This window comes from Tympanuchus pallidicinctus, unplaced genomic scaffold (assembly GCF_026119805.1).
Source record: "Tympanuchus pallidicinctus isolate F22 unplaced genomic scaffold, pur_lepc_1.0 scaffold4, whole genome shotgun sequence".
Classification (NCBI taxonomy): Eukaryota; Metazoa; Chordata; class Aves; order Galliformes; family Phasianidae; genus Tympanuchus; species Tympanuchus pallidicinctus.
In genome coordinates, this window is record NW_026294758.1 from 20,145,760 (window position 1) to 20,160,067 (window position 14,308).

General features: G+C 40.7%; 1 protein-coding gene across 6 annotated transcripts in view; it reads left to right on the forward strand.

The window, feature by feature from the left end:
• The first annotated feature begins 291 nt into the window (after nucleotides 1-291).
• Nucleotides 292-14,308, forward strand: part of FSD1L (fibronectin type III and SPRY domain containing 1 like) — a 32,795-nt gene continuing 18,778 nt past the window's right edge. For 4 of the 6 annotated variants that reach the window (XM_052700559.1, XM_052700560.1, XM_052700561.1 and 1 more), the window contains exons 1-5: nucleotides 1,859-1,989; nucleotides 5,778-5,873; nucleotides 6,798-6,929; nucleotides 10,440-10,541; nucleotides 13,562-13,584. In XM_052700559.1, the coding sequence (XP_052556519.1) occupies nucleotides 1,975-1,989; nucleotides 5,778-5,873; nucleotides 6,798-6,929; nucleotides 10,440-10,541; nucleotides 13,562-13,584 (368 nt within the window). In that variant the 5' untranslated portion in view covers nucleotides 1,859-1,974. Of the gene's footprint in view, nucleotides 336-1,858; nucleotides 1,990-2,639; nucleotides 2,659-5,777; nucleotides 5,874-6,797; nucleotides 6,930-10,439; nucleotides 10,542-13,561; nucleotides 13,585-14,308 lie in introns of those variants that run through there. The other 2 variants (XM_052700563.1, XM_052700564.1) reach the window with 2 other exon arrangements.

Sequence of the window (14,308 nt, forward strand, 5' to 3'; positions counted from 1 at the left end):
TAGTTTTGTTTCTGGACTCTTCAAGGAAAATGGCATTGAAGACTCTTGTTTTTGATTCATGGAGTATTGGTCATGCTAAGTCTGTAGTCTTCTTGAGAAGCTGTGCCTGAAATTGTAGGCATTTATTTTAAAACCGACAGCTGCTTTTTTTAAAAAAACAAAGCAAAACAAAACTCCAGCACTGATTCTAGTTATTGATTGATTGATTGATTGATTTTTAATCTGTAGAAAGAATGTGCAGTTTTAAAGAAATACTCCTATCCTGAATGCCATCACCTAGAAGATGAAATATCTCTGGACTTTGAAACTGCTTGTTACTAGTTCAGTATGGAAAGGTATGTATGTATATAGGTATGTATGAATGAATGACCAGGTGGCTTGTATTTGAGCAGTTTCAGTCATCATTCAGTTCTGCTTACTCATTCACCATCACCAGCCATGTAGCCTAGCAGCTGCAGGCTGCTGACTTCCTAGTGGTGGTCTGAAACAATTCAAGAGATTTCTGGGGTGTCCTCAAACCAAAGCCTGTTGTTTGATTTCTTTTTCTGTTCAGGGCTAGCAAAATCAGCAAGTGTGCAAGACAGAGCTGGCTGTTCTGAAATGGGTAGCGAGTGGGGGGGTCTTAGTTCCACCAGTAAGTGCTTTCCTTATGGGTGTATGACTGCTTGCTTCTCATCAGGAAGTGACTGACAAGATTTTTCTACCTCTTCCTTTACATGTAGATTCTACTTGTGAGTTTTATGAGCACATAAAGTGAAAACACAAACTTCAAACTGAGGGCTATTTCCTAGAATTTCTATGTGGAGTCTTTAGGCCTGTGAGCTGTTAGCAAAGATGACAATGCTTCAAAACAGTGGGGGAAGTGTTAACATAGAAATGCTTGCAAAATTAACAGTTTGGAACTGGAAAACAGCTAAGTCCTGTCCACAAGAACATGCCAACCTGGAAATATGCTAGCATTGATTGTGGGTATTATGTGGAACAAAGGAGATACCATATAGCTGGAGTAAAAACAATAAATCCTACAATAAACCCTACAGTGTCAGCCAAGGCCCAGCCTGCATGAGGTGAGATGGCTGCAAGAGGTCTGTGGATGATTCCAAGGGGCTGGAGCTGCACTCTTGGTGCATCACACCGCCTCACTTTGCTCATGTTTTCTTTATTGAAGCCTGGTCCTGGCTCATGCATAGTGAAAGGCATCGTGGAATGCCAGCCTTTTTGGCTGCCCAAGGGCTGCTGCCCTGTGGGCCTTTTGAGGCAGATGGAAGAACCACAGACACGATTGCAGAGTGGAAACCTGAATAAAATGATTCCTGCACTGTTAGGCAGCAAGCATTCCCAGCAGTGAGGGATTTCCATTGCACTGGCGCAGCAAAGCTGCTCTCCAACTCAGCAGCTGTTCTGAGGCAGCAGCTCTGTGAAACATCACCATTATGAAATTACGATTCCCCCGCGAGCACTCTGCTGGAACTATTTTTCTTTTTTAGATTGGATTAGCAGTCTCTGAGATGAAGCAAGGCTGCCTGCCAGAACACCCAGCTCCCTAAATAATGCTGGGGCACAAAGGCGAGCAGAACCCACACCCCTCTGTGCTGCGGGGGCTGCCGCTGGCGGCTCTGACCTCCCCGAGGTGGGCAGACCTCACTCTTCGCAGTAGTATGAGAGGGCAAATCTCAGTACCGTCCAACCCCGCTCAGCGCCCTCCCTCCGTGTCCGGGATTCGAACCCTCGATAGTGATGCAATAGGGCCCGGCTCCGCGGCCGCCGGCTCCAACTGCGCATGCTCGGGTTGGCGAGGCACACGTGCAGTGGGCGTGCGGGGAGTGGGAGGGAGCAGGGGGAAACGCGCATGAGTAAGCGTTTGCATGCGCGCATCCGTTCTGACGTGAGGGCGGGAGCGGCAGGCGGCCCGTGGGCGGTTCGGGCCGCGCTACTTGTGCGGGGCGCGGTGCGGCGCTGCCGCGATCCCCTGCCATGGAGGAGCAAAAAGTGAGTGATGCTGCCGGGCCGGCCGTCCCCGGGTCCCGAGGGGTTCCGGCTGACTCTGGGGCTGGCGGAGGGCTCGGGATGCCCGGGCGGCCTGTGCGAGGGGATGGGGAGGCTGGCGTTGCCGCCCGCTGGTGCCGTTGCCGCCCGATGCCGCTGTCCGGGGCTGGGGCCGTGCATTGCCGGCCGGGCGGAGTCAGTGGGGAGCAGGGCGATGTGCCTGGCCCGGAGCTGGGTGTCTAAATACGGAGCTCTGCAGAAAGTTCTGACTCAGCCCTTCGGCTTGCGGGCCTTTGGGCTGCTCCGCTTTCCCCTGCTTGGAGGCTGCCTCGTGAGCAGCGTTGCGTTACTCGTGGCTTACATCATTCGGGTTAGGGATCTGTGTTATCTTTCTGATCTGTAAGCGTTTTTGTGCTGATGCTTCATACTCACCCGTGCTTCTGAAGGTGAGATTGCCAAGCAGTGCCTCTGTTTGAGTCTGGGGCTGCTGAGGGGGCTACGGCTGTTCTGGATGTTGCAGGATGTGTGCCTGGTGCCTTTCGCCCTGTTTGGATTTCAGAGCTCTGGATACAGTAGTACAGTTGCAGCTCATCTCGGATTTCACAGCACTTCATCGGCTAATTTGTTGCTGTCTTCAAACTCTGGCAACTTCATTGTGATGAAGTGTAGCAGGTTAGGAGGCAATGGAAGTGTGTCCTGTTCGAAGCGTGGTTGATATGAGACTGAATTTAGGCTGCTTTAAAAACTCCATTTTGCATCCAGCCATGTCACAAAACTTCAGTGTGATCTTGAGCAAGCTGACAACTTGCTATTTAAACAGAACTGATGTAATTTCACTGAAGTTTACTTTTCGGCTTCAGCCAGGTTTGCATCTGCTTCAACAGGTGTCATGCAGTGTCGGTTACTGGTTATTCAGAGGATATGTTGTTTTATACTGCCATCAAAACTACGAGATACTACATGTTGCACAGCTTCGTCTCCTCTTTCATGCCCTTCTATGTTTTCATCCTTCGTACATGAGCACATGGCACAAGATCAAATAAATGTTTAAAAAAAAAAAAGGATACTAGCAGTGATTAAAAGCTGACTTTGTTCTAGTGGCTTGTGCATTGGTGGTATATTGGATCAATGTGGTGGTAAAGTTTTGGTAGCAGAGAGGCTGCAGGGGTGGCCTTTGAGAATAGACCAGGGCTGTCCTTGTGTCAAACAAGAGCAATTCCAGTTGGCTCCAAAATGTGCCCATTGCTGGCTGCGTGGAGGTCATCATCATCAGCGCAGATAATGCTTCTGTGATAGCACCATGTAAGAAAATTAAAAAAAATTAAAAATTAAAAAAAAATTCACTGTTCAGGTTCTCCTGTGAAAGAAGTGAGAAAAATGGGAGAAAAGCAGCCCTTCAGCCACCAAGGTCAGTGCAGAAGGAGGTCAGGAGGTGTTCCAGGTGCCAAGGCAGGAGTTCCCTGCAACCTATGGGAGAGCCCATGGTGGAGCAGCCTGTGTGAAGGAATGTTTCCTTTTCCTAATCTGTTATCCAGATTGGCAATAATCTGTATAATTTACATTATACTTTCTCAAGCTGAGTCTGTTTTGCCCATGGTGGCAACTGGTAAATGATCTCTTTGTCCATGATTTAACCCACATGCTTCTTCACCTCGTTTTGTCACCTTGCCCTGCTAAGCAAAGGGAGTGGATGAGTGTCTTGGCGAGCACCTAACCACTTGCCAAGGTTAACCTGCCTCAGGTGGTTAAGAAAAGTACACTGTAATGTATTTTTAGGCCTCTTACATCTGTGTTTGCAGAAGGTGTGTTACTCTTCAAGTTTCATCATACTGGGTGGAATTTGTTTGGAGAAATTTGTGGTTTATTTAAAAAGTTACGTACTGATTGATTGGTCGCTGTAACTTCAGGTATAGAAAACCTTGTTTGCTAGTTTGCTTAGATTTGCTGCTGTACTTTAGATCAATTGTTTAAAGGATTACCAGGCTTTCTTCAAGCATAGATCTTTTCTTTTAGTCACACACATCTATAAAAGCCAAAAGCATTGTTCAGAACTATGTACAAGAAGAGTAATTTTTTTCTGCATGGTAAGACTGAGTAAGCCCTAAAATCCCAGCTGAAAGAGGATTGGGAGTTTTCTTGTTCATCCAAATTGACAGTTATGTTTATAGGATCTAAGGCTTAACTGTGGGCTGACATGCAAAAACAATTGCTTCTGGTTGGTAATGAATGTAGCAGCAGCTGGTTGGATGATTGCATTTATCTGGCAGTCTGCACACAAAGGTGTCTTAAATATGTTAGACTTTAACCCAGTAATGAGCAATTCTGTAATGAAGTGATGAAGACTTGCTGCACTCACTGTTTCTGCAAGAAACCAACCTGGCTTTGTTTTTGCACCTGACGGTCTGAGTTCCAGGCATTGCTTGCAGTTGCATTATGTCTTTTACAGCTTGCATTGTGATAGTGTTGTGTAAGGCAGCAGAACTCTTACTTTCCTCTGATAAAGCATGACATTGTGCAAACAGGCAGTGGGCCACAGTAAATGCATCATAGAGGATTCTTTAAACTAAACTTGTAAGGAAGAGGATCGGGGAAAAAAATGGGCTTGGGAATATTGGAAAGGTTTCTTAAAGGCAAGGTGACAGCAGGGTTCACTGTAGAAGTAGATGCTGTCAAAGGATAAAAAACTTCTACTTTTTAGCAGACATGAGGTCTTTAGTAAAGAGCTAAGAACTTGCTTATGGGGATGGAGGTGGAAATTGAGATAATGACCTCTGTGACATCTTTTAGGTTGCACACCTCAAAAACTGGCTTACAAGCTCCTCCATCTGCCTTGATTTCCTGTGTTGTCAAGTAGCAATGTTAAGCATAGCAACTCGAAACTGAGTCTAAATAAATAAATAAATAAATCCTAATTAGAGCTTTCACTTTTTTAACAAGTGGCATAAACAAGCTCTGTAGATTCAGATGTGTTTCAAGAACTGATTTATTTGGTATTCTGATTTGTTCAGAACTCGAACTTTACAATAAGGCTGAGTTTTAAGTACCTATTCTTGATGACTAATAAAAGTCTTCAGATACGAGGGTGACTTGTTAAAATTAAGCTTGTAGTCTGTTATAATTAAAAAAAACCCACGTGCTCAGCAATTTTTCATACTGAGTACGTATTTTGCAAATTTAATCTTCTGCTTTTTAATGGCTGGCAGCAGTGTATCACAGAGAACCTTCCCAGTTGTCACCGAGCTTTTGTCTTTGAGGTTGCTCTTAATCAGAGTACACAAAGCATTTACCAAAATATTTCACTAACTGCAGAAATAAGCTTACAAATAGCTACTAACCTACTAACTTTACTCTGCTGATCACATAGGATAAGCTGTTAGCTTGGTTATTTATTTATTTTTTATATAGCAGATAATGTTAATTTTTCTTTTCAACTGCTTTATTTTCTTTATTGCTTCTCTCTCATTTGCTTTGCAAAGTCTTCTAGAGAAGTTATGCAGGGCAGTGTGGTGACAGTAAGTAGCCTGGCTGTTCAGATGATTTGGGATCTTCAGTATAATTGAAGTTATTTAATTTAATAAAATGCCTCTTAGGTCATTAATCTTTTTTTCCGTTACAAAACATTTATTGTGGTCTTGTAGTATTGTATTATAAACTTGCAACAGTGGTCTTGTATCAGAAGAGTTGAATTTACAGTTAGAACATGCATGGTGAATTCTTATTAATTCATGTGTTGAAATGCTAAGCTGCAAAAGGACCTTCTGATCATTTCTTACTTGTCTTTGTAATTCCAGGAGACTCTGCAAAGGATCATCTCTACTCTTGCAAACAAAAATGATGAAATTCACAACTTCATTGGCATGCTGAACCAAACAATACAAAATGTTCAGGTGTGTTTGTTAGGATTCGTAGCCTCTATGTGGTGGGAGGAGCTGCTTATCAGGTTTTGTCAGCCTTAGACTGGTTGTGCAGTGTGTAAGGGGTGGGCAATAAAAATCAAGTGTAAAATATAACTTCATGTTGGAACCAAGTAGGAAAACATTTCATTTCCAAAGTTCTGCCTCAGCTTGGAAGGTGTAGCGGTTTTGGTTTTCTTGCAGAAAGCAGTCTGGGGTTTTGATTTGTTTGGAAGAGAGTGTCTGATTTTGATGTGTGACCTCGGATTCATGTTAGTTGCAAGTTGTCTGCTATTTTAGACTTCTGTTGGCAGACTGAAAAATGAGACCATCTAAACGCTTGAGAATTCTTTGCACTTTCCATAGTTAGTATTTGCAAATTGTTGGGTTAAAGTTAACTGTTAAACCTAACTTTTAAACCATTTACCTCTCAGCTGAGGTTAAGGTTTCTCTTATCTGTCAATAAGTGGCTGTTTCTTGCTAAAACTGAGCCAAATTGAATTCAGAAAGTGAAGTTTTCCAGCAAATCTTTAAGATGGCTTTCTGAGTGCAGTTTAGTGTCAAATGAAATGGAACTGTCTAATATCCTGTTTACAAACGTCTGAGAGCTAATACATAATGGTGAGAGGGGGGTGAATTCTATGCTTTTAGACACAGAATACAGTTGCCAAATGTTGGTTCTGTGCAAGTTTGAGTATTAGAGTTTTTGTGAATTTTAGTCTTCAGCTTGGTGATGTTATGTCTGCCTGAAAGGGGGCCCTCCTTTAATATTTAGTGATAAAGTGAGGAATGATAAGAAGGTATATTGTAGTCATGGCAAAGTGTGTTTAGGCAAACCACATGATTTTCAGTCTAGAAGACAAGGAAATCAGCATTGCTTCCATTAGAGATTGCAGCTGTTTTCAATTCTCTTCTCAGATAAATTCTTCTAATGTGATTAGTGAATTGGATGATGAATTTGATGCTCTGTATTCTGTATTGGATGAGATGAAGGGGAGTATGGCTGGCACTATTCAGCAGGAACAGGCTCGTAAAATTCAAGCTCTTCAGGTAAGTGTAAAACGTCTCTGAGATTCTTTGCAACTGGGTACAAGAAATTTTAAACTGTTATTTAAAGCCTTACCTGAAAATGAGATTTTTGACAGTGTTGCAAGAAATGGAGCAACTGCAAGGTAAATGTCTTTGTGTCTCTCTGGCCTCTTCTGGTCTCCAGTCTATGTTCTGGGTGTTACTGTATATCAAGGAAGTGGTATAATGCGTAACTTACATGTGAAGAAAGGCTCCATAGGAGCAGGACATATACTTTCTGTTTTCGAGCTAATGAACAGCTTCTGGACAGAGATTGCTTTGTTTCTCCATATAGGAATATGAATCTGTTTAATGCCTGATGTGATTTTTTTTTGACCTTTTTATTTCAATTTGTATGGAAAACGTATGAGAGTTGCATAGGAACATGTTTAGTAGAGGGCACCAGTTTAATTTGTTAAGTACGTTTCACAGTTTTATGATTGTATGATTTAGTGCAGGAGAATCTTTGCAATGAACTTCAGAGATACAGAAGTGAAAATGCAGCTTCTTGAAATAGGCATAAAATCCATGTATTTACAGTAGAGAGTAGCCAGTTAGCACTAGCTGTCAGAAAGCGTAGCTACATGGGGATATGTATGATAATTAATCCTATAAACAGAAGCTGGTTTTTTAGCTTTTTTTTTTTTTTTTTTACATGATCTAACTTGTATTCTTCTTTTGCCTCTTAAATCTTTTTCCTTATTTGCTTATACATGGCATTAAGGAAAAAAAAGAGCCTTTATTTCATAACTTTAAAGAAGCTCAAGGAATTGTTTAATGCAAATTCCACAATGTCTGCTTTACACCAGTCTTTAAGTAGGAGGATAAAGCATTTCAGAATTTTTGGGTATGTATCTCAAGTTTTGCTTTCCCATGTCCAGTTTTGTTTTTCTCTTCATGTCTGCTTTAAGACCTTCTGAACATCCTCAACAGATGGTGGTCACGTGCTTCTAATTTTCTCAAACTTTAAGTATTTAGTACTTCTCAGTGAATAACTTCTAGGAGGAATTCAGCTGCTGCTTACAAAGTTTATTCTACCATATATATAGTTAGTGAAAGCTGAGGTTCATCTTGTAACACTTCTGGAGGGGAAAGCTATTTCGGTAGTCAGATGGTAGTCGGCAAGCTGTCTGACTTTACTGAGAAACTTTCTGTTAATATCTGTTAATTTTCTGGAGCTTAATCTAATTTGATTGAATGGTATGATTTAAACGCATTCTAAAAGCTTGTTACTGCCTGGTATGTGTTGAACAGGGGAGCTACTATTTGCATTGGATGAGGATGAAAACAAATACAGTGTTGCAGATAACTGACATGGTCGTTAGATCACTTATTTATCTTTCAGCTTTGGCTGTTATCTAACTTTTTGGTCTAAAGGATGTTCTCTTGATGACAGATCAAAATTCCTCTAAGGTGCACAGCAAGAGTGCTTTTTCCTAACAATGAACCTATTAAACCAAACTGACAAAAACCGTTGTGTTGAACGCATCAATCTAAACCATTACCATTGATTGGGATTAAACTTTGTATGAGGAAATCAAAAGCTTTCAGTGTGGTCTAAATTTCATATTTAAGAGAACTTAAGGGACTTTCTTAATTTGTCCTGAAACATTTATATTGGTCTTGCACAGCAGTTTAAAAGGCTGACGATTTCATTTTTAAACTGGTTTCACAAATTTTCTTGGATGTTAGTGCCGAAAGTCCAGAAATTACTCTTATTCCTTGCTTTAAAGATAATTTTTTTTTTTAGGGCAGTGTACTTTATTAATGCTAACGTGTTGGACGATTACAGCCAGAGTCAATGGCTCTGTGTCCGGGTTGAGGCCAGTGTTGAGTGGTGTCCTCCAGAAGTTTGTCCTGGGAGCAGTGCTCTTCAACATCATCAACATTAAGGACAGAGACAGTGGGATTACTGCACCTTCAGCAGATTTGCAGATGACACCAAGCCAAGTGGTGCAATTGATAGGACAGAAGGAAGGGATGCCATCTCTTTGAAAAGTGGATCCACGTGAACCTAATGAGGTTCAACAAGGCCAAGTGCAAGTTGTATTTGCGTCAGGACAATCCCAGTTATATATACAGACTGAAGAAGAACTCCTTGAGAGCAGCCCTGGGGAAAAGGATCTGCACATTCTGGTGGATGGAAGGCTGGACACTAGCCAGCAGTGTGTGCTTGCAGCCTGGATGGCTAATTTTACTCTGGGCTGCATCAAAAGATGGACAACTAGCAGGGTGAGAAGTAATTGTCACCCTCTGCTCTGCTCTTGTGAAGCCCCATCTGCAGTACCATGTCCAGGTCTGGAGCCCTCTGCACAAGAAAGATGTGAAGCTGTTGGTGTGGGTCCAGAGAAGGGTGACAAAGATGCTGAAAGGGCTGGAGCACCTCTCCTGCAAAGACAGGCTGAGGGAGCTGGGCTTGTTCAGCCTGGAGAAGAGAACGCTTTCTAGTACTTGAGGGGCACTCAAAAGGAGACTGACTTTATACAAAGTCTGTTAGTGATAGGACAAAGAAAATAGTTTTAAACTGAAAGAGGGCAGGTTTGGCTTAGTTGTCAGGGGGAAATTCTGTACTCAGAGTGGTAAAGCACTGCAACGTGCTGCCCAGAGAAACTGTGGATGCCCTGTTCCTGGATGTGTTTAAGACCAGGTCGGGTGCAGCCTTGGACAGCCTAATCCAGTGGGTGGCAACCCTACTCACAGCAGGAATTGGGACTGGGTAGGTTTTAATGTTACTTCCATCCCAAGCTGTTCTATGAAAATGCTACTTGCTATTAAATTGTTTTATTACAGTGTATTATTACATGGATAGAAAGACATGTGGAATGGCTGTAGAAAAGCTGCTGCCAGGTGTAAAATGTGCATGTTGTTTGACCTGCGTTTTGTTTACAGTCCTGTGGAGTGTCTGTAATTAATCTGCTTGGAGGGTATATCCATAGTTATGTTAGAGGTTCCTTATGGACTACTTAATTTACTGGAAATGGTAGTTTATTAATGGTAATTGTCAATTGATCCTCAAAAAAGTTTCTTATTGCTCTTCTTTCTCGGTTCCTCTTTCCTTGCCATCATTCATTATACTGTAGTGCTTCTTTTTAAGATACTTATGCCAATTAGAGCAGGATAGGAATAAAATGCCTTACAGCTACAAGTTCATTGATGAAGGACAATTTTGAAGGTAGAAATAAGAGCGTACATGGACTTTGGCATTTCATAGCTTTTGTAAACCTAGTGTTGTGAGAAACATGTCTTAAAAGTCAAATCTGCCTTTTATAAACCAGTTCAGCTCTATTCCCCTTTTGGGTTTGTGGAATGTGCTCTATACCACTGTGCATGTGTTAAGCACAGTGAAGTTCTAGTTAAAACTCACTGTATGTCAACTGACTAACTAAGGTAACCTTATAAGTAATTAAAGAGGCATAGCAAAGCCATGTAGCTGTAACAAATAGCAAATAACTTTTTAAGTACGAATGCATAAAGATATTCTTTTTTCTTCAGAATCAGCTTAGCCAGTGTAGTAGTGCCCTGGAGAGTTCTGAAGAGCTGCTGGAACTTGCTGCGCAGTCGCTGGACATAAAGGACCCTGTGGAATTCTCAGAGGTAGAAAATGTTAAATGGATGTATGTTAGGCAGGTGCTGGTGTTTGGATTAATTTCTAGTAGCTTCTGTGTTGTGGTAGTGGACTCAGCAGAGTACTAACTGTGTTGTTTAGCCTGTAGTATTGAGTTTTAACTTGCTTTTGTCAAGCTGGCCTTTTAAGATGTGGTGTTCAAAGAAATTTAGCTTGTGGTCAAGCTCAGATGTGATCATCTGAGAGTGCTCACAGAACTATATGAATAAAGTCCAGTAACTTTTCCAGATTAATTAGCAGGGGCTTGCAATACAACTGCAAATCTTCAGGCAGTTCTTTGGAGCTTTAGTATCTACATTGAAAGTACAGGGTAAACCTGAACATCTGTAGTAAAGCTTTTAACATGGGCCATGGTGGACTCAACTTTGGGACTTTTGTTGCTCTATTGCAGATGTGTGATGCTGATGATCGGGCAAAAAGAAGTTGCAGAGCCTCCACTTAGTTCCTGTATAAGTACAGTTAACCTGTCACAGTTGTCTTTATATTATTCTAGTATCAGTATCACTTAATGATACTTAAGTATTAAAAGAGTTTGAGACCTTATGCACACAGCTGTGAGGCCTTTCTAAATCGGTCCATCAGAACTGCTACAACATGCAATCTCTACTAAAATAGATGCTGTCTTATTTAGTGTGAGGAGGAAGGAAAAGGAAAGTCTTTTTGTAGATAGCTAACAAGTTCAGCAAATCAGTATTGATGAAACCTTGTGATAATCAGCCCTTAAGACCACGGAACTCATATTTATGATCTGAACCCTTCGGCTTTTCTGAAAGATCTCATGAAACTGAATTCAGGACAGCTTTTTGTATATTTCCCAGAACTTGCTAATGTATTTGTATGCTGTGAAGGCTGGAGCCAGATCTGGGCCTTGCACTGCGATTCTAATACAAAAAATGCAAGCTTTATCTCAGCACACTTACAAATGAGAGCCAACATACGCCTAGCTGGAAGAAGGATATGTTTACAGACGAGTTAAACTGTTCTAGCTATACACTGATCCAGTACAATAGGTTCTCTAATGTAACTTGCTTTAATAATTCTCACAATAATAGCAGGCTCAGCCCCACCGAATCCATGACCAAGTTACTTTGTCTTTCTATCTTTTAATGGGAACAGGAACAAAGGATTGGACAGGAAGGCTGTCTTACAATGCCTTTTAGACCTCTTGGCAACATGTGTGCTGTCTTGCTTTGAATGTCAGTTTTGATTAATTTGCCTTGAAAAGTAGCAATTCCTAAACTAAATGTCTTTCCTAGCCGTTCAATTTGGGTTGTCTTTTCTGACTTGTAGTGATGTACAGAGATTGTTAACTCTTGATCAGCATGTAGAATGTAGCTTTGAATTCTCTCTAGGTTGTTTGTTTACAGATAATCTGTACTGGTTTTTTTTTTTTTTTTTTTCCAATCAAATATGCAAAGGCAAGTTATTGGATGTTTAGGAGAAAAGGTCTTTAAATTTGGAGTTTGAGGCTTAAGAGGATTAACAGGAGCCCAGTTCACTGAGCTCACAACATTCAGAATCTTTTTACAGTAGCTTGAACTTAACAATGTCTCAGGTGTTTCAGGCATAGTAATACTGAATTGACTATTAGCTAGTTAAATCTACTGGACTATTAACTGGAATACCTTTTTTAATTGGTGTTTTTTCGGATCCTGCAATAAATCCATTCAAGAGAAACTAGCTCAAGACTAGGTTGTATTTTTTAGTGTAGACTTTTTTTTTTAATACTTTTAATGAATTAGGTAACGTGGAGGTCAGAGCATGAATACCAAACACATGCAAGAGTGCTGTGGTTGGATAGGATGTGATTTGACACTGCTGTGCAGCCAACGTGAAATTGGCTGAGAACCCTTTTTTGTCAGTGGTCTGGAAACTAAATTCAAAGGAGTTCAGACAGGGCTGTCTTGCAGAGAAATGTGTTCACTGAATCCTGAATGCCACATATTCCACCAGTTGTAGAGATTACGAGGAAGGGTTTGTAAGTAACAGTGACTTGTCTACAGCTGTCACATAATCAATAATAGTTCCAATGAGAACTTTGGTTTGATATAAAACAAAGCTATCTCTTAAGCTAAATTATTTATGAATATTTGTTCTTTCTACTTCCTGCTTTGGAAACATAACATTATTTTTGTATAGGAGGGAGATCTTTTTTTTTTTTTTCCCCACTCATTTATACTTAGAAAAAAAACTGTAGGTCCCTCATTTCTTTGGCTTGCAAGTTTACGTATAGTCTTTGGGAAGGATGGTAGTAAAGATGAATACTACCTTAGTAGCAGTGTTAACTCCAAACAGTGAGTCAGCAATTCTCACTAAGCCATCACTAAGACTTCTACAATAATGTTTTCAGTTCCTCCTGGTGGGGGACTGGGATTTTTTTTTCCAAATGCTGGTTAAGATTTGTCTTTGAAATATGACATTGGTTCTGCACCTTCTTCATTGTTATTGCTTAAATGCTGAGGAAAAGCTGTGTTTTGTATTTTGGGATTTTGACATACAGTGACTGCCTTTTAGGAAGTGGTGTTGGAGTAGCGCAGTGACTTTCAAAGGGAACATGTTAGTCCTATTTTTTGTGTGAATGTACAACATAGATAAGTCAAGTATGGCTGAATGCCACTAAACACTTAGCAATTTAAATGAGAATAACAATCATTAAGCTTTACCAACTTATTCATGGGGCTCTTTTGAAATATGATGGAGGGTAACTTAACAGAGAAATGCAGGGACAAAATTATGGACAGGAAGTTGGAGCTGGTTTTCTGTGGTTTTTGAGACTGATTTGTTTCCAGGTAATATATGTTGTTGCAATTCTAACTAACACTATTAACATGCTTTATGGAATTTTTTTTAATGCAAATGTTGAACCTGTTTTGATTCTCAAACCTGAGCATAGAACTGAGATTGTTCTGTCTTCTTGCATGGTACTGCCTTTGAGACTTGCATGAAAATGCTAACTACCTTCTCTCTCTTCTCCCTGATGTGCCCCAAGGCTGCCAGACAGATCAAAGATAGGTACAGTACAAAGCCTACACTTTTTGTCTCTTTGAATTAGTTTTGTCCTTGAAAATGCATTTATTTTTAAGGAACATAGTCAGCTTGAATCAAATTCATGGATTCTGCTTTCTTAAGTGTTCCTCATGACGTCACAACTTATGAAAGAGAACTAAAACTTTTTTCCTCTTCAGTGTTTCTTGCTGGTTCCAGACCTTTCATCCCATGATAAAAAGAGATGTTTTTAACACAGGGAAACATGTCTCTACTGCAAAACTTCTGTTTGTTTTAGTAGCTGGTGGGTGAGATTGAATAATATTTCAAGCTGACTCTGCTCCTTTAAATTGTGATTAAGTCTTGATTAATTACCTCTTAGAGACTTTTGCTAGCTAACTTCAAGTATTTCTGATGATATCATTGAACTGTTTTAAATTTGCTATTTCTACTGGGTTTTCATTGTGCCGTGTCTTGAAACTACTGCTTAGAAATGGAATGTTTCTGTTTCAAAATAAATACTAAGGTTTTCTTAAGCTGAAAGTGCTGATAGTACTCTGAGAGTCTGACATCCTGGTTCAGAAAGTTTCCTATGCTGTGGGTAACGATTTGTAAGACTGCTCACAGGGTCTTACCTATGTGTGTTACTCCTGCTGACCAAATTGGTTTGCTTTCAGCTTATGTATTTTCAAGGGAGAATCTGCTTGTCTAAACTGTCTTGATGTTAATGTAAAATGAATAATTGATTGAG